The sequence below is a fragment of the Uranotaenia lowii genome, chromosome 2 (assembly GCF_029784155.1).
Source record: "Uranotaenia lowii strain MFRU-FL chromosome 2, ASM2978415v1, whole genome shotgun sequence".
Lineage (NCBI taxonomy): Eukaryota > Metazoa > Arthropoda > Insecta > Diptera > Culicidae > Uranotaenia > Uranotaenia lowii.
This window is the reverse complement of record NC_073692.1, coordinates 368729108-368754856: the sequence shown is the minus strand read 5'-3', so window position 1 is coordinate 368754856 and position 25749 is coordinate 368729108. Positions and strand designations below refer to the sequence as shown.

Below are 25749 nucleotides of genomic sequence, written 5' to 3'. Positions count from 1 at the left end.
CTTTTAACTGGGTTTTGAAGGTCTTAGAATCGAGGCTATCAAGGCCGAGGATCTTACACTGCAGGGGTTTTTTTAAACCCAAGTGTTCCTTAAACGACAATCTTAAAGATTGTCGTTTCAGTGTCTTCAGGTCGGGGATCTTCAGGTCCAGGGTCTTTAGACCGAGGGTCTTCAGGTCAAGGGTCTTCAGAACGAGCGTCTTTAGACGGAGGGTCTTCAGGTCAGAAGTTTTGAAATTGAGCGTCATCAGGACGAAATTCTTAAGGTCCAGTATCTTTCTGCCGAGGGTCTTTGAAGTTGGGGTTTTTGACCGAAAGTCTTTCGACCAAGTCCATAAACACCAAAATTACTGTGATATGAAGTCTCAAGACCGAAAGTTTTTGGTGGCTTTTAAAACCAAGGATCATCAATTTTGGAGTCCTTGTACTTGAAGTCATCAGGCCATGGGTCTTCTTTAAAGCAATTCTTTGGGCCAACATTTTTGACATTGAAAATTCTATAACTTACATTTATTCAACAGAAATCTCCAAACCCCAACCCCCAAAACCCGAGAACCTTTAGGCCAAGATACATTCGAAGTAAGGTCTTAAATTAAGTTATTTTTTATACGGAATCTACTGGTGTTGATTGTTTTAGACGTTTTCAAATCGGAACGGTATCTCAAAGGTCATAAAACCTAAGTTTATAACCTGAAGTTCTAAGGCTGTTTATCTTCAGATCGTGAGTTTACAGGCCAAATATCTTTAAACAGGGGATGTTTGAGTCTCCGGATGTGGGTCTCCAGGCAACAGACTACAAGCCATGGTCATCTAAACACGTGGATTGACTCTAGGATGGTGGTTCCACCTACTCGTGGTGTAGAGCGGAAACGTGTCTTCAAACCCGGCGATTACAGGTATACGGCTAAGAGAACTACTGCTAAACACACTAGAAGCCGTCGACGGATTCTTGCAAAATCTACGCAGAAGAAGTGATGGAGTTGGGTACCAGTTACCAGTTGTCAGGTGTCGTAGATGTGAGGGTATCACGTGGATCGGATATCATATCTCCGAACTGCCGATCACCGGATCTTAACTCATTTAAGGAGAGTTGCTGATAAGTAGATTCGTAAAGAGTATTGCCTTGGAGAGCAATAGCACAGTTCGAGTTGGGAACTAGACCTGTGGCACCAGGTGGAGTTTATGTCGTAACGGGTACTTATAACATCGTATCATGAGTCGTCTAAGTGACCTCATTGTCCCAGATTAGCAAACTGGTGGGAGTCTGTAGCATGGGTCTATTTAACCCGTGTGTTTAGACCGTTAGCTTTTTGTCAAGGAACTTTTAACCTAGGGTATTGAGGTTTCCAGGCAACGGGTCAGCTGGTCAAGGTTATCTCAGCCCTAGGTTTCAAGACCAAGATATTTCGAACTAGAGTATTCAGGCCAAGGTTCTTTAACTGCTAGTGTGCTACACAACTGGCGGCTGGGTGTGCTGAACGACGGACTTCCTCTTCAGCTACTTGTGATTCCAGGGTTCTTGGCTGCTCCGGGAAATGACTTTGCCCTAACCATTCAGGGCCCTTCCACCAAAGGTCGCATCCCTCTATCTGTTCTGGGTCCATACCACGTGAGATGAGGTCTGCTGGATTCTGCAAGCCAGGAACGTGTCTCCATGGATAGTTTTCGGTAATGGTTTGTATTTTCGCAACACGGTTAGCCACGAATGTTGACCATGTAGACGGGATTGCCTTCAACCACTGAAGAACACACGTTGAATCCGTCCAAAAATGCATGTCGACCTGCATCTTAAGCGCCGCCCGTACCTTGCTGGATAGTTCCGCCGATAAAGGTGCTCCGCAAAGCTCCAGTCTCGAAATGGATTGACATTTCAGCGGTGCCACCTTGGATTTCGATGCTAGTAGACATACGTAGGACTTTCCATCGACGTCGACGCTCCTTATATATGCGCACGCCCCATACGCGCGCTCCGATGCATCCGAAAAGAAATGCAATTCCACCTTGATTGCATTACGAATGATTGCACAACGTTGAATCTTAAGAGCGTTCAGGATAGGTAATTGGTCGTAGAAATTTCGCCACTCTTGTTCTACGTTCACCGGTACAGGATGATCCCAGTCTAATCTGTTACCGTCTTCTTGTAGTCGCCACAAACGCTGCATGAAGATTTTCGCACTAGCTGTTACCGCTCCTACAAGTCCCAGGGGATCGAATAGCATAGCTATGGCTGACAGGATTTTTCGTTTGGATAATCGCTCGTCCATGGGAACTCTTTCAATGTTGAAATTGAACCGAAAGTGATCGGTGCGTGGGAGCCAAACCAATCCGAGGGTCTTTACTGCTGGATCAGGATCTAGATTTATCTCTTCGGTTTGTTGTAGGGCCAGATCTTCCGAATCCACCTCTCTCAAGGCCGCAGCTGAATTGGATGCGAACTTCCTTAGACGAAAACCTCCGCTACTCGTCAACTTGATGAGATCTACACACAACTTGACAGCATCTTCTTCTAGATCCGTACCGGTTATTACATCGTCCATGTAAACGTCCTCCTCCAATGCCTTGGATGCCGCTGGGAATCGATGATGCTCGTCGATGGCTAGTTGTTTCAACGTTCTGGTCGCTAAGAATGGCGCAGGTTTCGTTCCGTACGTAACGGTGGCTAATTCAAAGGTTTCAACTTCCTTCTTGGGGTCAGCTCTCCAAAGGATGCTCTGCCAGGGCATATCCGCTTCATGAATTCCGATCTGTCTGAACATCTTCTCGATATCCGCTACCACCATGATTTGTTTCATCCGACTACGCATAATGAGAGCACGAAGCTCGTCCTGGATTACGGGTCCAACCAATAACGCCTCGTTGAGGGATATGCCGCTGCTACTTTTAGCCGATGCGTCGAACACAACTCGTACCTTGGTGGTTGTGGTAGCCTGCTTTATGACTGGATGATGGGGAAGGTAAAACCGCTTTTCTGGACCCACATCCGCCCTGCGCATGTGTCCAAGCTCCAAGTATTCCTCCATAAAACCGTGGTAGTGTTGACGTAGTTCTGGCTCCTTTTCCAGTCTACGTTCCAGGGATTGAAGTCGACGGTAAGCTATCTCCCGTGACTCGCCAATGGTTGCCAATACCTTTTCGTCCTTTGGTAACGCAACGGTGTATCGCCCATCGGAACTTCTGCACTTGGTTAGAACAAACTGCGCCTCGCAACGTTGTTCTTCCGGGGAATAATTGTTCAGAGACCCTATCTCTTCACATGACCAAAAACGAGTGAGAAGTTCATCCAAATCTACCCTTGCAGCCGTATTGCAAGCGATGCGGGAAGTAGAACCTTGGTTCTCCACGGATCCTGTTACCAACCAACCGAATACTGATTCTATCAGCATTGGTAAACCTTCTCCCAACGGAATTTTAGCATGGCTCGGGAAAAATGAGAAGAAGTGCTGTATTCCTAGCACCATATCCAAGGATTTCGATTTAAAAAATGCCGGGTCGGCTAGCTCCACACCTTGTGGAAACTGCCAAGAGGAAACCGCCACGCTGGTTGTAGGGAGATCCGCTGTGACCTTGGGTAGAAGAAGGAAATCCATCGACCGAGAAAAATTTGATATTCTTGACCTAATAACCGCTGACACTTGATGTTTGACGCTGGTGTTAGATTGGCCAATCCCAAGGACGGAAATGTTCGAACGCCTACGAGACACCTTCATACGTTGACAGAGCCCCTCTGTCATGAAATTGCACTCTGAGCCCGAGTCCAGTAGGGCCCGTGCTTGGAAAACCTTGCCTGTGTCATCTTCCACTAAGACGACCGCTGTAGCTAGCAGCACTGTTGACGAATGATTCCTGGCCATGTTCGATGAAACTGACCCCGAGTTGGCTGCTGGTGTGGTTTGGTTGGGATTTAGAACGGGTGCAAAGGATTGTGTGACGCGATGATTGGTGTTTCCGCCATCGTCTCGAAAGCAGACTAGGGTATGGTGTTTCCCTCTGCATCTGCGACAAACCTGGTTCGATCTGCAATCCGAAGCTTGGTGGCCACGCCGAAAACAGTTTCTGCACAGAGAATTTTGTCGCAGCAGCTTGTCTCGAGCGGAAGCGCTCAACCTCAGGAATGTAGGGCATGTGTACAGCAAGTGGGATTCTGGACAAGCGATGCAACTTCCGGCCATCATCTGGGTTGCGCTGTGGCTCGTTCTGGGAGCGTTGTTTTTCTTCTGCCATTGAAAAACTTCCGGTTTATTCTCGTGCGCCTTAGACGGGAGCGATGCTAGGATCTTCACACGAGTTTGGAGGAACTGAGTAAGATCTGCTACCTTGTCCTGGTCTTGATTAGCGCTATGTTCTTCCCATGCACGACGAGTTGTTGGGTCCAACCTGGAGCACAGCATTTCCAACAACAGGAGGTCCTTGTACTCCTCCGGTTTGACTAACTGGTCCAGGGTCTGCACGACGCGTTCGAACCCTTCCAGTAGTGTCTGGATATCCACGGCCGACTCCTTAGTCACCTTGGGTAATTTAAACAGGTTCCCAATCTGCCTGCGCTTCAACACCTTGCTGTCGTTGTACCTGGCCATTAAGATGTCCCAAGCTACCTGATAATTTGCTCTTGTGAGCGCCAACGGATCGATGAGAGCCCTCGCTTCTCCGGTGAGACAGCCCTTCAGGTAGTGGAACTTCTCAACCTCCGGTAAGTCCGCCTTGGTGTGGATCAGGGATAGATACAGGTCTCGGAAGCTCAGCCACTGGTCGATGTCGCCGTCAAACGTTTGCAGTTTGATCTGCGGTAGCCTTACATGCTCGATGGTCGGTTGAATCGATGAGTCCATAATTCTGGTAGAATGCAAAACGCTGCTATTGACCTCCAACTCCTTTATGCGTTCCAACATGGATGCCTTCGTGTTGTAGTATTTGGTGGTGAAGTCCTGGCGTATATTCGAACAAGTGGCCTCCTTCGATGAATATTCCTCGTGCATTTCAACCTCAATCAGCGCGTCGTTGATTCGATCCCACAATTCGTTGAGCTTCTCCAGCCGAACATGGATTTGTTGGGCTGAAGAAACCTCCCCCAGAGTGCTCGCGAAAGTGGTTATGGACTTAAACATCTCCATCAACGCCTTCACCTTTGTCTGGAGATTTCGGAGTGGTGGATTCCTCGAAGACGAACTCGTGGTGGCAGCCGTTGCCATGGTTGCGGTTTACACACAAGGATTCACAGTAGAAAAATCACGTCGTTAGAATTCAATTCTTATTCAAGCTTCGGCAAGGAACATATACTCTGTAGAGCTTAACTTACTTTAAAAAACTTAAAGCTGTGCCCCTCTACAGGATAGCTCCTTCAAATCCAGAATTGAATGGTAATTCGCAAGATGATTTTATGGCTGGTATTATGCTTCGGAAAACGTGGTTGAATACGCGTGTAGGTTGTTGCAGGACTCGGTATCAATCAGATAAGTGGGGTTGCGGGCGAGAATACAATTTTTGTTGTAGTTTACAATTTCAATCTAGCTTCGGCAAAGGACATATACTCTGTAGAGCTTAACTTACTTTAAAGAAATAAAAGCTGCACACCTCTACAGGTACGGAATTCCAAAGATCGATAATTTGCTTCCAATATGCGTAGGATTATAAATGCGCCTCGGATAGCTCGATCAAATATTGCGCCTCGGGTTTTATTATTTTCGCTCGGACTCAGTTCGATCAGATTTACGAGATGGTAGGCAGGATAAAAATTTTTGTAGTATTTACTCTTGTAATAAAGCTTCGGCAGGACGTGTACTATTTGGTTCTACTAACCTCACCGAAAAATAAGTTGCGCTGAATACTTTCAAAATAACAAGAGTACCAAATTTTGTTGAACGGTGTACTCTAATGCAGGCCAGTGCAATACACTCGGAAGAATGCACTTGTGGGCACCTTTGCTCACAAAAACTTCCTTCCGATTTCGAACATCAACTCAATATCGATTGACGAAGATTGACGACGTTCCACGCCTCAAACAGTTGTGTTCGTGAGATTATATTGGTGCGATTCAGTATCGGGTGACATCCAGCATCGGCTGGTTGTTTATAAAACGGGTCGGAGATAAATGCCACTAACCTGACCGAACGTGGCCGTGTTCGGGAAAAAAACCGTCGGTTTCGATTGTTTCGGTAATCCGGGCGTGTGGTGTCGTGCTCAAGAACGGGGCTGGCTGGAATATCTTTTGGCTGCGGTGAGTATCACGGGAGGCTCAACTTGAGCTCGACCGTGAAAATAACGATGGCGACCTTTCGCCTGGTGATAGTGGTGACCGTGACCTTCAAATCACGGATAGTGAGGGGGCCAAAACTCGATGTGTTTTCCGGGTAAGTCGATTCAGTGTAGATAGTAGAGCCAGTAGATTCAATTTCCGATGATAGCAGCGGAAAATGTTGAGAAATTAACCGCCGGGATGGTTAATTTATGGGCTTGGTGAATGGGCTTATTGGCTGGGCAGTGATGACGTCACCCTTGACGTCGGTTTGAAGTTCTAGGTTCTGTGGCGATCAATGACGTCACTGATGCGTCGGTAGTGGTGATTACTTCGCCGATCTCGGTGATGGTGATCGCTTCGCTGATATCGGTGTTGGTGATCACTCCGCTGACTTCAGTGGTGGTGATCTTGCACGGTCGATGTTGTACCAATGTGAATGTGAGCTGGATGATGACTCTTACCAACACGAGCTCGGGGATGTTTACCAATAGAAACGAGAGTGGGATGTAGTAAACAGAAAGGAGGTCCACGCATCAACTGGACATAAACTGTAAGTGTAATTTATTTACCTGGACAACCAGTTAAATCCGCCTGAAATCCAGTCTAGTTGATGCCGGTGTGAAACTCGAAACCAATCGAATTCCGAATGTGTCCAAACAAATTCTGCTAAACGCAGCGTTCTCAGGAAACGGGGCGATAGCTTGAAGTGTTGGTGGGGTCCGGTGTTTGGTGAGCTCGTGGAATAGCCAACTCACCCGTGGGTTGCTTGCATCAGTGCGCGAAATGATGATGGTGATGATGATTGTGAGCCAACAAGTGGTTGATTGATGACCGGTTTTCTGTTGTCTTGGCGATGTGCAATGGCGAATGCAGAAGAAATTGCTTACTTGGGGAACGGCAGCTGGTGATCCGGTTCGATTGGACCAAAATGTTGGGGTGTGGTCCAAGCCCTTGCTTGAACCTGAGTGGACTGTATGTGGGGGGGTTCCTTCCTTTAGACCGTGGGTACCTTGGGTTGGTCGATTCCGTGGGGAGTAGCCTGGGTGATCCTTTATTGTGATAGCAATTTCTTCTGCCGCGGTAAGTAAGAACTCCGAACTAGTTTTCACATAAGTACAACAGTTTATTTAACAAACTACAACTTTATTTGGGTTCAAACACATTCTACATAAAACAACTTTTATTACTCGAATACTACATCTAACATATATTCTCTAAAGTAGTAAGTGGGTCGATACGACTAGTTCTACCGGCAATTCTGAACAAAGTGATACAATTTATCTTGAGAAAATGGTGATTTTTGATGCCGTTTTTCTTGGTTTAGTTCTTATATCTAAGTGCTGGAAACATCAGCTGTTTCGCTCTTCTTTCTGAGGATCCTTTGGAGAGCTGACCCCAAGAAGGAAGTTGAAACCTTTGAATTAGCCACCGTTACGTACGGAACGAAACCTGCGCCATTCTTAGCGACCAGAACGTTGAAACAACTAGCCATCGACGAGCATCATCGATTCCCAGCGGCATCCAAGGCATTGGAGGAGGACGTTTACATGGACGATGTAATAACCGGTACGGATCTAGAAGAAGATGCTGTCAAGTTGTGTGTAGATCTCATCAAGTTGACGAGTAGCGGAGGTTTTCGTCTAAGGAAGTTCGCATCCAATTCAGCTGCGGTCTTGAGAGAGGTGGATTCGGAAGATCTGGCCCTACAACAAACCGAAGAGATAAATCTAGATCCTGATCCAGCAGTAAAGACCCTCGGATTGGTTTGGCTCCCACGCACCGATCACTTTCGGTTCAATTTCAACATTGAAAGAGTTCCCATGGACGAGCGATTATCCAAACGAAAAATCCTGTCAGCCATAGCTATGCTATTCGATCCCCTGGGACTTGTAGGAGCGGTAACAGCTAGTGCGAAAATCTTCATGCAGCGTTTGTGGCGACTACAAGAAGACGGTAACAGATTAGACTGGGATCATCCTGTACCGGTGAACGTAGAACAAGAGTGGCGAAATTTCTACGACCAATTACCTATCCTGAACGCTCTTAAGATTCAACGTTGTGCAATCATTCGTAATGCAATCAAGGTGGAATTGCATTTCTTTTCGGATGCATCGGAGCGCGCGTATGGGGCGTGCGCATATATAAGGAGCGTCGACGTCGATGGAAAGTCCTACGTATGTCTACTAGCATCGAAATCCAAGGTGGCACCGCTGAAATGTCAATCCATTTCGAGACTGGAGCTTTGCGGAGCACCTTTATCGGCGGAACTATCCAGCAAGGTACGGGCGGCGCTTAAGATGCAGGTCGACATGCATTTTTGGACGGATTCAACGTGTGTTCTTCAGTGGTTGAAGGCAATCCCGTCTACATGGTCAACATTCGTGGCTAACCGTGTTGCGAAAATACAAACCATTACCGAAAACTATCCATGGAGACACGTTCCTGGCTTGCAGAATCCAGCAGACCTCATCTCACGTGGTATGGACCCAGAACAGATAGAGGGATGCGACCTTTGGTGGAAGGGCCCTGAATGGTTAGGGCAAAGTCATTTCCCGGAGCAGCCAAGAACCCTGGAATCACAAGTAGCTGAAGAGGAAGTCCGTCGTTCAGCACACCCAGCCGCCAGTTGTGTAGCACATTTTGGAGAAGAGTATGTGCTAAAATTCTCGTCCTTCACTAAACTTATACGCAGCACCGCATACTGGATGCGATTTATGCGTATACTGAGAAAGTCCGAAGACAACCGCAGCAGTTTACTGACCGTAGAAGAGTTGAGAGATGCAGAGTTTGCAATTATTCGTCGTATCCAACAAGAGTCTTTCCCTAATGAGTGGAAGGCTTTAACGAAGAAAGAAGCTGTTCATCGAAGTTCACCGCTGAGATGGTTCACGCCACACATATCATCGGACGGCCTAATTCGTGTTGGAGGAAGATTAGGCAGATCACTGGAATCGGAAGATACGAAGCACCCGATTGTGCTTCCAGCAAAACACCCGTTCACTACGATGATATACGAATATTACCATATCAAGCTTCTACACGCCGGTTCTCAACTACTTCTTAGTACAGTTAGGCTGAAGTATTGGCCTCTTGGAGGCAGAAATATACCGCGACAAGTTGTCCATAAATGTATGAAATGCTTCCGCTCTAAACCAAATCCAATTGAGCAATTTATGGGTGAGTTACCCCAAGCACGCGTGACAGTAGCTCGAGCCTTTTCAAGGACAGGCGTCGATTATTTCGGACCGATATATGTTCGTCAAGCTCCCAGAAGACCAGCGGTCAAAGCTTATGTGTCGGTTTTCATCTGCCTTTGTACGAAAGCGGTTCATCTAGAACTTGTATCCGACTTGTCAACGGATCGTTTCCTTCAAGCCTTACGGCGGTTCATCGGGAGAAGAGGCTACTGTTCCGATATCTATTCGGACAATGGAACGAATTTCGTCGGAGCACGAAGCTACCTTCGAGAGCTACTAAAGTTGCAACGCAGTGATCAACATAAAGAAGCAGTTTCGAAGGAGTGCGCCAACAACCATATCCAATGGCACTTCATACCACCAGCCGCGCCCCATTTCGGAGGACTTTGGGAAGCAGCGGTCAGGTCAGCCAAAAAACATCTCCTGAAGGTTCTAGGGGAAAATCCTATCCCGTTCGAAGACATGACTACGCTCTTAGTACAGGTGGAAAATTGTCTCAACTCGAGACCAATCACAGCTTTAACAGATGATCCTGACAACCTCGAACCCCTTACACCAGGACATTTCCTTATCGGAGAACCATTTCAACAACTGCCTGACAGAAGTTACCGTGAAGTACCCATGAACAGATTGAATCAGAGTCAGACATTGCAGAAGCGGCTTCAACACTTTTGGGATCGTTGGAGAGTTGAGTACTTGACACAACTTCAGGGGCGATTTAAAAGATGGAAGAAGCCGATCGATGTTGAAGCTGGACAGTTGGTGATCATCAAAGAGGATAATTTGCCGCCAAGTCGTTGGAAGATGGGCAGAATAGAACAAGTTCATCCTGGAGCTGATGGAGTCGTGAGGGTGGTAACCTTGAAAACAGCATCAGGACCGTCTACGCGACCGGTAGAAAAACTTTGTTTTTTGCCAGCAGCATCTCAACCAGAATACAATCAAGCTTAGTTTTTCGGAGATTCAGAACGATCAGTTGCACCCACCCTTGTGTTCGCGAGATTCTTTTCTTTATTTTTAGGTTCAGAAATTCGAGCGATTTCAGGATGGGCCGGGATGTTGATGTACCACACTAAGCGCGATGTTATTATGTTAAACCCACGAAGCAAAGGATCCTCAGAAAGAAGAGCGAAACAGCTGATGTTTCCAGCACTTAGATATAAGAACTAAACCAAGAAAAACGGCATCAAAAATCACCATTTTCTCAAGATAAATTGTATCACTTTGTTCAGAATTGCCGGTAGAACTAGTCGTATCGACCCACTTACTACTTTAGAGAATATATGTTAGATGTAGTATTCGAGTAATAAAAGTTGTTTTATGTAGAATGTGTTTGAACCCAAATAAAGTTGTAGTTTGTTAAATAAACTGTTGTACTTATGTGAAAACTAGTTCGGAGTTCTTACTTACCGCGGCAGAAGAAATTGCTATCACAATAAAGGATCACCCAGGCTACTCCCCACGGAATCGACCAACCCAAGGTACCCACGGTCTAAAGGAAGGAACCCCCCCACATACAGTCCACTCAGGTTCAAGCAAGGGCTTGGACCACACCCCAACAGCTAGTCTGTAGTCCTATATCTTAAACCAGTGTTTTCAGATTGTAGATTTTCAAGTTGTGGAACTTCGAGCCGGGAATCTGCAAAGCGAGTTTTTGGGCCACGAGTCAGAAGAAAGAGAGTCCTTTGATCTAGATTGATTCAACCGAAGTCTTCAAAGTTCAAGATCGAAGGCCGACAGTCTTTAGGAAGACTCTTGGCCTGAAGACTTCCGAATCCTTGGATCAAAGGACTTTAAACCTTGGTAGATCATTTCGAAGTCTGTAGGCCTGTGATCTTCAAATTAAGAGTCCTCAAGTCAAAGAGGTTATGGCCAATCACATCGATCAAATTTTCATCCCGTAACATCGTATTATGAACCGTCTAAGTGACCCCGTTGACCCAGATTGGCAAACTGGGGGGAGAACGTGAGTTTTTGGTCGAGGATCTTTAAACTTAAGGTATTGGGGTCTTTAGACAACGGATTAACAGGTCAAGGTTATCTCAGCCCGTGGTTTCAAGACCAAGATATATCGAACTAGAGTCTTCTGGCCAAGGTTCTTTAACCGCTAGTCTGTAGTCCTATATCTTAAACCAGTGTTTTTAGACGGTAGATTTTCAAGTTGTGGAACCTAGAGCAGGGAATCTTATGACCTAGATGGATCCAACCAAACTCTGCAAGATTCAAGGTCGAAGCCTCCGCCTTGAGGATGAGGGATTCGGAAGTCTTCATGCCTAAAGTCATTAAACCAAAGGACTTGAAACCTTGGTAGATCATGTGGAACTTTTCAGGCCTGTGATCTTCGAATTGAGGGTGCCCAAGTCAAAGAGGTTATGGCCAATCACATCGATCAAATTTTCATCCCGTAGCATCGTATCATGAGTCGTCTAAGTGACCCCATTGATCCTGATTAGAACTGGGGGAGAGTCGGTAGCCTGGGTCTATTAAACTCGTGTGTTTAAACCGTGAGCTTTTGGTCGACGATCTTTAAACTTAGGGTATTGAGGTCTTTAGGCAACGGATCAACAGGTCAAGGTCATTTCAGCCCATGGTTATCGAACTGGAGTCTTCAAGCCAGTGTTTTTAGATTTTTAAGTTATGGAACTTCGAGCCGGGAATCTTCAAAGCGAGAGTGTTTGATAAACGCGTCAGAAGAAAGAAAGTCTTATGATCTAGATTGATAAAACTGAACCCTTCAGGTTCAAGGTCGAAGGTCGACAGTGTTAAGGATGAGGAATTCTGAAGTCTTCAGGCCAAGAGTCTAAGGAGTACCAATCGAAACGCCAGCGGATAATTGTATAAACTTATATTTATTACGGAAGGCAAAAGTAAACAACGCAATGTGCGCCACTAAATCTCCAAGCCGAGTCGTGAGAATTTAGTTCTCTCCGTTGTCGCAAGATGTCATCTTTGGATGCAGTACAGGTTCCATAACTAGCGTACCGCATCACTCCCCCTTCCTAGAAAGATCCTTGACCTGAAACCGAACGTGACGTCCGCTTCTAGTTATTCGATCAGCCAGGCGCTCCAAATCACGCATACAGTATGCCGGTTTGACACGGTCGACTGATACCGTAGAGGGTTTGCCCTTGATGTTGATGGTGATTGTCTTGTCGTTTCGTGAGACAACTTCGTAGGGTCCTGTGAAGGGAGGTTCCAGAGCTGCTTTTACTCGGTCGGTCCTTAAGTACACGTGTGAGCAGCTGTCCAAGTCTTTAGGAACAAACACGTGTCGCTTTGTATCGTTATTAGAAACAGGACGTGGAATTAGAGAATTCATTTTTTCTCTAAGATTATCAACAAACGAATCGGATCTGCCTGAGATCGTACGTTTTTCCATCATCGCACCAGGTATACGAAGAGTAGTACCGTACAGCATTTCCGAAGCAGATGATTCTCCGCGAATCGCTGTTCTCAATCCAAGAAGAACAAGTGGTAATGCATCTGTCCAAGCTGCTTTGTATGATTTGAGACCTGTTTTCAGGGGTCTGTGCCAGCATTCGATTAAGCCATTGGCTTGGGGATGGTACGGCGTTGTATGTATTCGTTCTAATCCTAATAGAAGGGACAATTCTTTCATGAGCTGTGATTCGAATTGTCTTCCTTGATCCGAAGTCGATATCTCAGGAGTTCCAAATCTGGCCACCCAGGTTTCTACAAATACTCTAGCTACGGTTTCGGCTGTTATATCGGGCATAGCTACAGCTTCTGGCCATCTACTGAAGCGATCGATCATGGTAAGGATGTAGCGCATTCCGTTCGATATTGGCAAAGGACCTACGATGTCTATGTGGACGTGCTCGAACCTTTCGTCGGGAAGTTGTATTTTGGCTGGTTGCGATTTGGTATATCTAGTAACCTTGTTCTTTTGACACTCTTCGCAAGCGCGTACCCATTTCGAGATATCTTTGTTAACTCCAGGCCAAACGTAATTTTTTAAAATCTGCACTTGTGTTGCCTTGATTCCAGAATGGGCTACTCCGTGAATTAGATCGAAAATAATTTTTTGGTAGGATTGAGGAACACAAACTCTCGACTTACCGCCTTGAAATTGGCAAAGAAGCTCTATCCCTGATCGAGGATTTCGTAATTTTCGGATATCAGGATTAGACTTCTGCCAAGCTTGTAATTGTTGGTCCTGTTCTTGCTGTATCGCGAAGTCGCAATAATCGATGTTCGGTGGTATACAAACTGCTTCGATTCTAGAAAAGACGTCTGCAGGAATATTATCAGCCCCGGCAACATGTAGGATTTCAGTAGTGTATTCGCTGACGTAGTTAAGAAGCCTCTGCTGACGCGGTGTTGGCTTGTTCGGATCCTGTTTAAAAGCAAACGTAAGTGGCTTATGGTCGGTGAAAATTATCAGATTGCGCCCTTCTATCTCATCCTTGAAATGTTTCACACCAAGGTATATTGCCAGTAATTCCCTATCGTAAGTCGAATATCGTTTTTCTCGTTCGCTGAATTTGACAGAAAAATATCCAAGCGGTTTCCATGTATCATGAGAAAGTTGTTGCAAAACTGCGCCTGCTGCCAAATCGGATGCATCTACCATCAATGAAAGCTGGGCTTCCGAGTCGTAATAATCTAAGGCAGTAGCTTCTATCAGGGAATTTTTACACTCGCGGAATGCTTTTTCAGCTTCTTCCGTCCATGCAATTGGTGTCTTGTCATTCTTCTTGTTTGACGATATCAGCTTTCGCAAGGGTAATTGAGTTTCGGCTGCATGTGGGAGAAAGCGACGGTAGTAATTAGTTAAAGCGAGAAAACGTCTCAGCTCTTGCACTGTGTTCGGTCTAGGGAAATCTGCGACAGCAGAAACTTTTTCTGGAACGGTTTTGCAGCCCTCTTTCGTAATAAGCTGTCCCACAAATCGCACTTCTTGCTTGCCAAGTTGACATTTGTTAGCATTAATTTGAAGTCCATTTTCCCTCAACTTTTGAAAGACTTGCCTCAGATGATCTTTGTGCTCTTCCATGGATGAAGACGCGATGAGTAAGTCATCCAGATATCCAACTACAAATGGCAAATCGAAGAAAATGTTGTTGATGAATCGTTGAAAGGTTTGACCTGAATTCTTAAGCCCAGGTGGCATCACGAGAAACTCATATAGACCTAGCGGCGTGATTATTGCTGTTTTCTCGACATCGTTTTCGTGCATCGGGATCTGGTAATATGCTCGCTCCAAGTCGATAACAGAGAATATGTTTTTACTGCGAAGAGTTTGACAAATGTCATAAATATGTGGCAGAGGGTACCGATCGCTTAACGTAGAGTCATTTAGATTTTTATAATCACCTACTAATCTAAATTTCACAATACCATTCTGCAAGGTCTTTTGTGCTAGATGTACTGGGCTAGAATACGGGCTTTTTGATGGTCGAATGTATCCTAGTTCCATGAAGAGCTTTAGTTCTTTACGCAGCGCCTCCAGCTTATGCAAAGGAAGTCTCCGAAATTTGGCATGACATGGAGGGCCTTTGACATGGATGGTGTGTTTGACGCTGTGTCGGACTTCTTGATTAGGCAGACGTGGTCTTGTGACGTCGGAAAACTCGCTTAATAAACCGCCAAAATTATCGCTGCAGTTAAAGGTTTTCAGGCCGAACACTCCGTCTAGAATTAAATTAACTTGTCCGTGTGCTTTTAAATTTGTTTTTTTATCGACTAAGCACTCACCTCGTAAATCCACCATCAGGTCGTAGAACTTTAAAAAATCTGCGCCTAGAATAGGTGACGTGACGTCAGCTATGGTAAATCGCCAGGGAAAATCTCTACGCAACCCGAAAGTTGGCTTGTAGATTTCGGTGCCGTACGTTGAGATGCGGGAGCCGTTGGCAGCGTACAAATTCAGGCCTGTAGATGGTTTTGCCTTTTGACTTAGCGAGCACGGCAGAACGGACAGATCTGCGCCAGTGTCGACCAGAAATCTGTAGTTTGTTGCTGGATCGTGGATGATAAGGCGGGATTGATTAAAACTGCTGCATTCGCCCACCGTCGGTTGCAGCTGTACTAGTTTTTTGATTGAAACTGACAGGGCTGACGACAGCTTCTAGCATTTGGACCGAACCTTCGATGATAAAAACAATAGCGATGATCACCGGAGTTACTTCGGGAGTTTCGCTGGTTGCTGAAATGTCTGGTACGAGATCTGCTGCGGTCTTGACGTAAAGTTGAAATTTCCATTGATAATGCCGAAATTTGTTCACGTAGCTCTGACAACTCAGATTGGCTGCTCCTACTTTCGTCGATAGCTGCAGAAGATGTATAACGAGTTTTCGCGATGTCTGCAAGCTTATCCGCCTGTTCAGCTAGTTGTGACAGCTGCAGAGTTTCCTCGGAAATTTTGAGCACGGCTTGTGTTGTTTCCGGAAGCTGTTGTAGCCATAGGGACTTCAGAATTTTTTCATCCGTAATGAAGTTTCTGGCTAGATCTCGCATTTCCCGTAGTAGCTGAGATGGCTTGCGGTCGCCTAATTCACATCCTCTTAGGAGCTGCTGTATTCGGTTTTGCTCGCTGACGCTGTACTCCTTAAGGATCCTTTCCTTGACGGTGGTGTATTTATCAACTGCCGGCGGGTCCCGGATTATATCCGAGCAGCACGCAAGTATCTCCGAATCAATTGCTGATAGAACATGGAAATACCTGGTGTCTTCCTGGATGATGCCAGCTAAAGTAAACTGAGCTTCCACTTGGGCGAACCAAAGAGCTGGATCGCGTTTCCAGAAAGGGCCGATTTTGATTCCAACTCGATTAATCGCGCTGACTGGCGGCGCTTGTGAAGTAGATGCTTGTGCTGCCTGGAGCTCTGCTTGCAGCCGGATGATTTCGTCCTTCAGGCGCTGATTATCCGTCATCGTTGAGCTTTGGGCGCCTCGGCAGTGGATTTTATGTGTAGAATTCAGGTTATGTTGCCTTGAAGAGAGACATAAAAATTCGACACACAGCCAATTGCGCCCAAGTGTATAAATTTATGTGTTTTCTTACCCACTGTGTGGTGTATCAATTCCTCCGTTGAATTCCTATCGTCGGGGTCACCAATAAGGAGTACCAATCGAAACGCCAGCGGATAATTGTATAAACTTATATTTATTACGGAAGGCAAAAGTAAACAACGCAATGTGCGCCACTAAATCTCCAAGCCGAGTCGTGAGAATTTAGTTCTCTCCGTTGTCGCAAGATGTCATCTTTGGATGCAGTACAGGTTCCATAACTAGCGTACCGCAAGTCTTTAGACCAAAGGACTGTACACCTTGGTAGATCATTCGAAGTCTTTAGGCCTGTGATCTTCAAATTGAGGGTCCTCAAGTCAAAGAGGTTATGGCCAATCACATCGATCAAATTTTCATCCCGTAACATCGTATCGTATCGTCTAAGTGACCTCATTGACCCAGATTGGCAAACTGGGGGGAGTCTGTAGCCTGGGTCTATTAAACCCGTGTGTTTAGACCGTGAGCTTTTTGGACAAGAATCTTTAAACCTAGAGTATTAAGGTCTTCAGGCAACGGATCAAGGTCAAGGTTATCTCAGCCTGATATATTGAACTAGAGTCTTCTGGCCAAGGTTCTTTAACCGCTAGTCTGTAGTCCTATATCTTAAACCAGTGTTTTTAGGCCGTAGACTTTCAAGTTGTGGAACTTCGAGCCTGGAATCTTATGACCTAGATTGATCCAACCGAACTCTTCAAGGTTTAAGGTTGAAGGTCGCCGTCTTGAAGATAAGGGATTCGGAAGTCTTCAGGCTAAGAGTCTTTAAACCAAAGGACTTCAAACCTTGGTAGATCATTTCAAAGCCTTCAGGCATGTGATCTCCAAATTGAGGGTCCTCGAGTCAAAGAGGTTATGGCCAATCACATCGATCAAATTTACACCCCGTGTAATAGAGAGAAATGCTTCAAATCTGCATCGCTACTCTTCATCCAGAACCAAAACAATCAAACATCAAAAGCTTCTTAAAACTATAAAAAAGCTTATCTCGGTGCGAAAGTACAAACTTCTCAACACCATCTTGTGTCCCCCATTAACCGAGGGCAGGAAAAAAAGCCACTCCACTAACTGCAAATGAGTCATTTCGGCGAAATGGTTTTTTCATGCACACATAAACTGATTACTGTGAGACGAAAGAGAAAAAAAAATGCCGAAGCAAACAACAACAACACCCAGCAAATCGCAGATAAGAACCACACAATTTTACGAATGGTTGTCGTCGACGTTCGTAAGTAAGCCCGATGTTTTTGGTAAAACTAAAGTGAAACTGACGCGATGACAACCACATTTCATCACTTTACGAGTTGAAAGAAAGTGTCACACAAAAAGTCGTTAACCAAAAATCCATGTCCTTGACTTTGTGTACACGCGCATAAAAGCCTTGTTATGTTTTGATGATGATGATGCTTTCCGGCAAGAAAACACAAAAGACTTTTCTTGTTTTACGTTTTGTTTTTGTTTTCGCTTCGTCTCTTCTGAAAGTTATGTAAATAGTAGGTAAGTGCGTTCATCTTTTGTTTTGATTTTACATTCGCACAAGAACTTGAGAGAGTTGTTTACACTCCTAACCCCTTTCCTACCTTCTTTTTCTCAGTTATAAAAAAGTACATGAAAAAGGTTTATGCTGTTACTTAAAAAGTTTCAATCTGCGAGTGCGCGCGCGCTTTTTTTTATGTTTTCGTCTTGCTATGCTGATGATGATGATTTTGACATTAGGCATTTGGGCTTTGTCTTTCAGGTTTCGCAATAGTCGGAAGTCGTCAGCCGGCGTCAGGCGGGGTCTTATCGCACTCGAGATTTCGTTCGAGTGCAAGCGATTATGAATCTGTTGAAATGTTGTTGAATGCTGTTGTTGGCAATTATGCTTTCCCGAACACAATGGCCAGACCTGCATTTCTACCTAGCTAGGAACTGAATGATACGAGTAACTTATTATGTATTACTCAATCACTTTTATTGTTATCATAAGCTGGCAATAGTTGGTGAATCAAATTTAGACAAAGCGGTTATAAAATAAAAGGGTAAGTAAATTGCTTGGTGCGTAAAAATCTGATGAAATTGACTCTCCATTAATCAAACAATTTGGTTAATTTAGCGATTTTTTTAAATTTGTTTTCAAATTGTAATCTTATTTTATTCTCATTTAATTTAAACCTCTTCAATATTTCTATACTTTTCTATTTAAATTTTTCTCTCAATATTTATTATTAAATTTTATCCTATTTACAGAAAATTCATCAAAATTATTTTGTCAAAGTTATCCTTATTTTGTTCCTTATTCGTCAGTTTTCAAATGTTATTTATTAGTTTTGAAAAATCTAGGAAGTTTCAATATTTTGACAATCGTGTTATTTTGGAAGTAACTTCAAATGTACTCTAATGCGTAGTAAAATTATATTTTGTTTATGGTATGCATGATCTGTGTTAAGTGCTAAACTTTGCCCCAAATTTGCCCCGAGTCAGTCTCAATTTTGTTTCTACTTCTTCCGATATTAACCCAGTTTTGTTTCGATTCTGGTACAAATTTTGTCTTGAATCTGTCCCTATTTGTAATCTTAGGGCATCCTCATTTTCAAGTTTTGGTTTCTTGATTTTTGTTGAGTTTTTTTGGATTTTTACAAAATTAGTCCAGATTTTGCCCGGAATTTTTGTCGACAATTCCAATGCCCTGATTTTGCCAGATATTTAATTAAATTGCTCGAATTCGTTTGGCCCGGATATGTAGAGAAAAAAAAAATGGTAACCATAATCATGAATTTAGACTCAATGATGGTTAATTCTATGAATTTTATCTCTCTTTCCTATAATTTCGTTTCTCAATTTAATCTTAATTTTGTCCCCTACTTTTATTCTCATTTTATCTCTTTATTCACTCAGCTTTACCATAATTCTGATTCAAATTTGCCTTTTTGTAATTTGTGATAGTATTTGCATCTTCGAACAAACAGAATACACATTCTTGAATGAAACTGTTTTTGTCCACGTGAAATTTTGTATTATATCTCGGCAGGAACCGATCACTTAATCGAATCCGTTGGATTCAATTTGAAGGTTAGCAAACGATGCAAATCTATCGAACGTCTATGGTGAGACCCCGGAGGCCACGTTCATCTTAGTTCAGAGGTTTAAACTGAATCGCAATAAACAAATCAAAATGTCTTAGTTAAATAGAAAGATTTTCAAAATCATCAATTTTAAAGATTTTTGTCACCTTCCGAACACAAAAATATAATGAAAATTTTTCTTTTAAGACACTTTGAAATTTTAATCTTGAAGCAAAAAAGAACTAGAAACGAAAAAAAACTGGCAGAGGGTCAATGGCGCTGAAGGCGTTCCACGTTAAACGATGACTTAGGCGATGGCTATTCGCATTAGGTATACGAGAAAAACGAGAAGTTCCCTCCATTTCTTTGATTCGGGTTGTTTGAGGTTGCACGGTTCAGGATTGATTCAATTGCTTTCTTTTTACTATAGGCGGTTCATGAGACTGGGTCGATTTTTAATAATATTTTTTGCAACAAAGTCCTGATAAGATAAGGTTGCCAGTTTTTTTTTCAGAACGTGTCCGGGCCGGAAAAATCTGTGCTGTTTTATCTACAAACCTGAGAAAATCCAGGCATTTGATTTAAAAAAATTTATCCTAAAATCCAGGCAATATCCGAAGAAATTTGTCATTTTTGTAATTTTTGTAATTTTTGTCATTTTTGACATTTTTCTAATTTTTCATTAATTGTCATTTTTGTCACTTTTGTCATTTTTATCATTTCTGCCATTTTTGTCATTTTTGTCATTTTTGCCATTTTCGTCATTTTTGTCCTTTATGTAGTTTTTGTAGTTTTGGTAATTTTGGTAATTTTGGTCATTTTTGTCAATTTTGTCATTTTTGTCAATTTTGTCATTTTTGTCGTTTTTGTCATTTTTGTCCTTTTTATATTTTTGTCATTTTTGTAATTTATGTCATTTTTGTCATTTTTGTCATTTTCGACTTTTTGTCATTTTTTTCTTTTTCTCATTTTTGTCTTATTTGTCACATTTGTCATTTTTGTCATTTTGTCATTTTGGTCATTTTTGTCATTGTTGTCATTTTGTGTAATTTTTGTAATTTATGTAATTTTGTCATTTTTGTCATTTTTGTCAATTTTGTCAATTTTGTCATATTTGTTTTATTTGCCATTTTTGTCACTTTTGTCACTTTTGTCACTTTTGTCATTTTTGTCGTTTATGTCATTCTTGTCGTTTATGTCATTCTTGTCATTCTTGTCATTCTTGTCATTCTTGTAATTTTTGTCATTTTTGTCAATTCGTCATTTTTGTGATTTTTGTCATTTTTGTCATTTTGGCAATTTTTTTAAATCTTTTTTTTTAAGAAATTGAGAGTGAGTTCTCCAGTTTGTAACTTAAGGATTTTTTTATTGAAATCTAAATCAACAATACACCCCCTCATGAGCCAATTCTTCCTACGGTAAGGTTGCCAGAATTTATTTAGCACGTATCAAATACGGGATATTTTATCTAAAAATGTAGCAAAATTCGGGCATTATATTTCAAAATTGTACACTAAAATTCAGGATATTTCCGGGCAAATTTGGTCAAAACTTAGGAATTACTCATCAAAATCAAGAAAAAATCATCAAAATTTATTAGCAGATATCAAATTGTCTTTTAGGCTTTCGAAAATCTTTTGCGCAAGTTTCATAAAAATAAACATGAAAATTTTTATGAAACTTGCTCAAAAAATTTCGTTAAGTTGAGGAAAAGTTCAGTCCGTCTCGGTTGCCCAGATTTAATTGAAAGAAATCTTGGATAATGCCCGGTTTTATTCACTTTATTTGACAAATCAATCAAAAAACAATTGTGTTTTCCATGCGTCCAAAACGAAATTTAGTGAGCAAGTTTTATGAAAATAATCATGAAAGTTTTTTTGGAAGCCTAAAACACGATTAAAAATTTGCCTTTGAGTTTTGATCAAAAGACATTTTTTTAAAAGATTTTTTCTTGATTTTCGTTGAGTTTGTCCTGGGTTTTGGTCAAATTTGCTCGGATATTGCCCGGATTTTTAGTCTTTTTTTTAAATCAAAAGCCCAAGTTTTGCCAGGTTTTTAGATAAAATATCCCAGATTTGTCCGGCCCGCATACGTGCTGAAAAAATCTGGCAACCTTAGACTACGAAGAAACTATTCGATTCTATGAATCGACCCGGCTTAATAGCTGAAATGTTAAGCCAAATAGCCAAATTAACCTTAGGTCCCGATCAAGTAAGACTGGTCAATACAATGAGATCGTACCTTTTTTGGCCCGATTGAATTGGCCAGGTTAATCCGACGATTCAACTGGGTAAATTGTGTGATGAAGCCATTTGAACGATAGGGGTCGGCTACAATAAATGAATGGAATAGATGAATGAAAGGTGTCGAAAGGGGGCAAACACAAAAAGGGGAAGCGATTTCGGTAAGCGAAATGAATTTACTGGTAATCGATTGTTTGTATTTGCAGAGAGTGATCTTTAAATATTGCAGTAATAAAACTGTGATGGAATCCTATGAAGAGGGGAGAGATTTTTGAAAAATTATTTTTTTTCATCATCTTGATACTTCTTTTTCAAGGACGAAAAATGCTTTTTCGAATAATTTTCACTTAAGAGAAAACCCTGCATAAAATCGACCAAATCCAGAGAGAAACAAAAAAAAACAGAAAAACCTGCGAAGTAAAGTTTCAATTTATCATTCTTGGATGAAGTTATGCAGGTGAAAATGAATGAAAAACCTCGCGACCAGACATTTTGACACCACAAGATAGTTCTTCCAACTAAGGCTATGATTTTGCGCTCGGTTTTGATGATGGGGAGAAGACGATCCAAACGTTTTGTAGAGCCACTTAAGGTGTCGTAATGTTGAGGTAGTATGCTTTCTGGCTGCCTCTATCAAAAAGCAACAGTAGCAAGCAACATCAAATGAAAGAGTAAAGCATAATCATCAACCGAACCAAGGTAGAGGGTGACTTGCTGCTCTGCTACCGGGAGCTTAAGTCAGCAGCAGTGATTGAAGCTTTGGAAGATGATGAAGAAAGCAGCAAAAAAGGCGGGAAGGCGGGTTTTCTTTAATGCGCGAGCGATGTTGCACAATGTTCAGTGGTTGGTAGTTGGTTTTTATCGCGGGCACGCTTTATGTTGACACCTGGCTGGCCTGGGCTGGCTTCTTCTAGGATGTGAATTGGCGGTTCGCTCTTTTGGAAACAATCATTACGCGTATTTACTTTGCCTCATTCTTGGAGAGGTAGGTAGGGCTCCATGCGTATTACGCGATGCGCTAGATTGGGTAAATGGGTCATTGGCAGGTTATTGCTATTTACTTGATTGTGATTGTGGATTATCGGGTTGTCGTTAGTTGTAATCATATTTGGTTAAGCAGATGAATTATAACAGAAACATGATGTTTATTCGAACATTATCTTCAAATGACTTGAAGTGAAAATCCTAGGGTTATTGAAAAATAAAAGTGAGTAATGTTTTGCGTGAGAATATAATATGAATAAATTCAAATTAAAAAACATTAGCGAGTCAAATCACCGCATTTGCAGAGGTTCAGTTTTAGTATGTTTTAGTTTAAAAGAGTTTGGAACCAAACTTAGTTTAACTTTCGTGCATTTTTCATTCCGATCACCCAAATTTTATCCAAAGGCTGTTAGGAAAAGTCTAGGTGGGTACGAAAATCAACTTCGGTAAAAAAAAAAATGCACAATAAACAAGGAAATTTATTTCTTAAACCAGTTTCCTTCTATTGACCATCACAGAATTTCGGATGAATGATAAATTCTACTGTAACGATTCAAAATGAATCGAATCCAAGTTTCAAAGCAATGCTTTTTCTGGGAAGTCCTTATTAAATTATTCAAAATGAGGAATTCAAAGAATAAGAAATTTGTATGAAAATAAATTTCAAGCGGTCAACTTTGGAATTTGTTATCAATATTTTCAAAACACCAAAAAACAAAAAAAAACAAAAATTTCGAATAGAATCAGAATTGAAAACTTTTGAACTAAAAAAAAATTTATTCAAAACACAGTTGATGATTGAATCAAATTTAATAAAAGCAGAAAATATTTCATACTGTTTCAAGAGTGCCGGTGATCAAAGTCAGAAATTAATTCATTTTTAAATTCTCCCAGGTATCCAAATAAAAGGATTTTGGAAGTTCACAAAAACAACTTTTTAAATTCATAATACCACATGCTCAATTTATCATTGGAAGCTAAGTTTCGATTGGGAAATTCAGTTTCTGAAATAATCGATAAGAAACTGATGGAATTAAATTAAGAAATTTCAAGTTATGTTGTCAATGTTGAAAACACAAAGCAAATGCTGATTTCTCGTTAGCAGTGCGCATTAAAACTAAGCTTTAATGATGCTACTTTGAATCATTTTTAGTAGGTTAATAAAGAATAAGGTCGATTTAAAAAGAATTGTGAAATTTTTTTAAATTTTTAAACGCGGATTTTATAGATCAAATTTTTTGATGTGTTAAATGAGCATTTGATGAATGAATTTTGAAGCTAAAATGATGGGCTCAAATTCTGAACATGTTTAGTTACACTACTTAATGAAACTTCATTCTAAAAGCGAGTTAGGGGTTTTAAGTGTCAAGATTAGAGTTTCAATACAAAAGGTTTGACAAATTGCAATCCAAAATTTATAATTAAAAAAATAGTTTCAATTTTGACGTCATATAGCGTCGTAAAATGAAATGTCTTTGGCCCAGCTAAAGCATAGGTTGGTAACCTGCGGCTCTTTGGATGTAAAGCTGTGGCTCTTTAACTCACTGCGCGAATATCAAATTATACTTGAATAAAATATTAATTAACTGTGCTATAGCGAAAATTTTGTGATCTGGAACATCATAGGTCCAGAGAAAAGCTTTTAAGATTGCATTCGCTGTAGAAACAAGAGGAAAGGACCAAATGACAAAATTGGATTTTGTTGAAGTCTTATTTTACAATTTTTTGCTTTTCACTGCTTTTGAAGAATTAGCATAAAGATCAAGATTCAATTTATCATTAACCGTAAATGCAAAAAAAACAACTGTGGTTTTAAAATGACGGAAACTAAAATCAAATTATTTATTTCCAAAACACTTGTATATTTTTCAAAAATCAATCACAAAAGTTTAGCTGTTGCTAACATGAAAATCAAAGTTTATTTTTTACAAAAAAGCATTTCTTAGATAGCCTCTGTTTTGATATTAAACAACGTAACTCTCATCAAATGTTATATTTTGAACACTTGCAATCCTTTTTTTTTTTGCCCTCTTATAAAAATGTTCAATTGAAATGTTAAAATCGTATTTGAATTAATCAACCATTTCGAAAAATATTTACAACATTAACGCGTGACAACATAAAAATATTGGAAAATTTATTTGAATTGAAAACGATTATTTTACTGTATCTGAATATGTATATCATAACTATTCCAGATTGCCCGACTTTTCAAAGAAAAATTGAAAAATGCTCGGTCCGGTTGCCTGGATATCGAGAAAAAACTATGCATGCATTTATTTGGAATTTAGAGCTAAGATTTGAACGCCGCTGATGTGCCTTGGTAAACATAATTTTTCATGTGTTTCTTTTACCTTTTTATGGCAAATACCTAGATTTTGGCCGAATTTGCCCGATTATGAATTTAACATTTAGAAACCAATGTCTGGATTTGCCTGGGCTGGATGCGTACAAAAAAAACTGGAAAGCTTACTCATAAAGAATAAAAATGTGAATAGATACATGAAATTCAAATTTAAGATTCCAAAACTAAGAATAGTGAATAATAAAAAAATTGTCGACAGCAATTCAAACTCGTCGGCGACCGTGACCTAGAGGATAGCGTTCAAGTCTTCTAAGCCAGAGGTCATGAGATCAAGTCTTGGTCACGGCAAACATAGTACTCATTCTGTGGGTTGGTGGTGTTAGCATTAGCAAAATGCTAGCCATTATATCCTTGAAAGATGTACGCTTAGTCTTAAGTAGAATTTAGATCTCTTCAAAGAAACATGAAGTTTCACTGAGATCCTAGATCCTATATGTGTGTGTTCGTTATAATATTAAAACTCGAATCAGCACTGAGAATGACTAAAAATTTCAATTCATGAAATCTTTCTGAAAACATAATCACAGGCTAAATACTTGTAATCAATAACTAAATTGAACTTTCCCCTCGATGCAGTTTTTTTTATGATTAAATTGTAAGCGTTTAGAAAAAGTAAACCTTTGAGTCTGAACTCATTTAAAATTTCAAGTCTGATGCCT

The 25749-nt window shown here is 41.5% G+C and overlaps 3 protein-coding genes across 4 annotated transcripts in view; 1 reads left to right on the top strand and 2 right to left on the bottom strand.

Annotated features, from left to right (window-relative positions):
* LOC129743752 (dnaJ homolog subfamily B member 6-A) overlaps nucleotides 1-25749 on the bottom strand; it is a 263174-nt gene that overhangs the window by 86994 nt on the left and 150431 nt on the right. The window lies entirely within an intron of this gene.
* On the bottom strand, nucleotides 1442-5185 carry LOC129743152 (uncharacterized). The gene has a single exon (XM_055735122.1). The coding sequence runs from the start codon at nucleotides 5183-5185 to the stop codon at nucleotides 1442-1444; it is 3744 nt and encodes a 1247-aa protein (XP_055591097.1).
* LOC129743151 (uncharacterized) lies at nucleotides 6258-10379 on the top strand. The gene is made up of 3 exons (XM_055735121.1): nucleotides 6258-6343; nucleotides 6551-6669; nucleotides 7570-10379. Exons 1-3 carry the CDS (start codon nucleotides 6258-6260, stop codon nucleotides 10377-10379), a joined length of 3015 nt encoding a protein of 1004 aa, XP_055591096.1.

Bases quoted from the DNA above. Each gene is read 5' to 3' on its own strand.
- LOC129743152 (XM_055735122.1), bottom strand. From the start codon at position 5,185: ATGGCAACGGCTGCCACCACGAGTTCGTCTTCGAGGAATCCACCACTC.
- LOC129743151 (XM_055735121.1), top strand. From the start codon at position 6,258: ATGGCGACCTTTCGCCTGGTGATAGTGGTGACCGTGACCTTCAAATCA. The intron at 6,344-6,550 runs GTAAGTCGATTC...ATGCGTCGGTAG, and splicing joins AAACTCGATGTGTTTTCCGG to TGGTGATTACTTCGCCGATC. The intron at 6,670-7,569 runs GTGAGCTGGATG...CTTATATCTAAG, and splicing joins GATGTTGTACCAATGTGAAT to TGCTGGAAACATCAGCTGTT.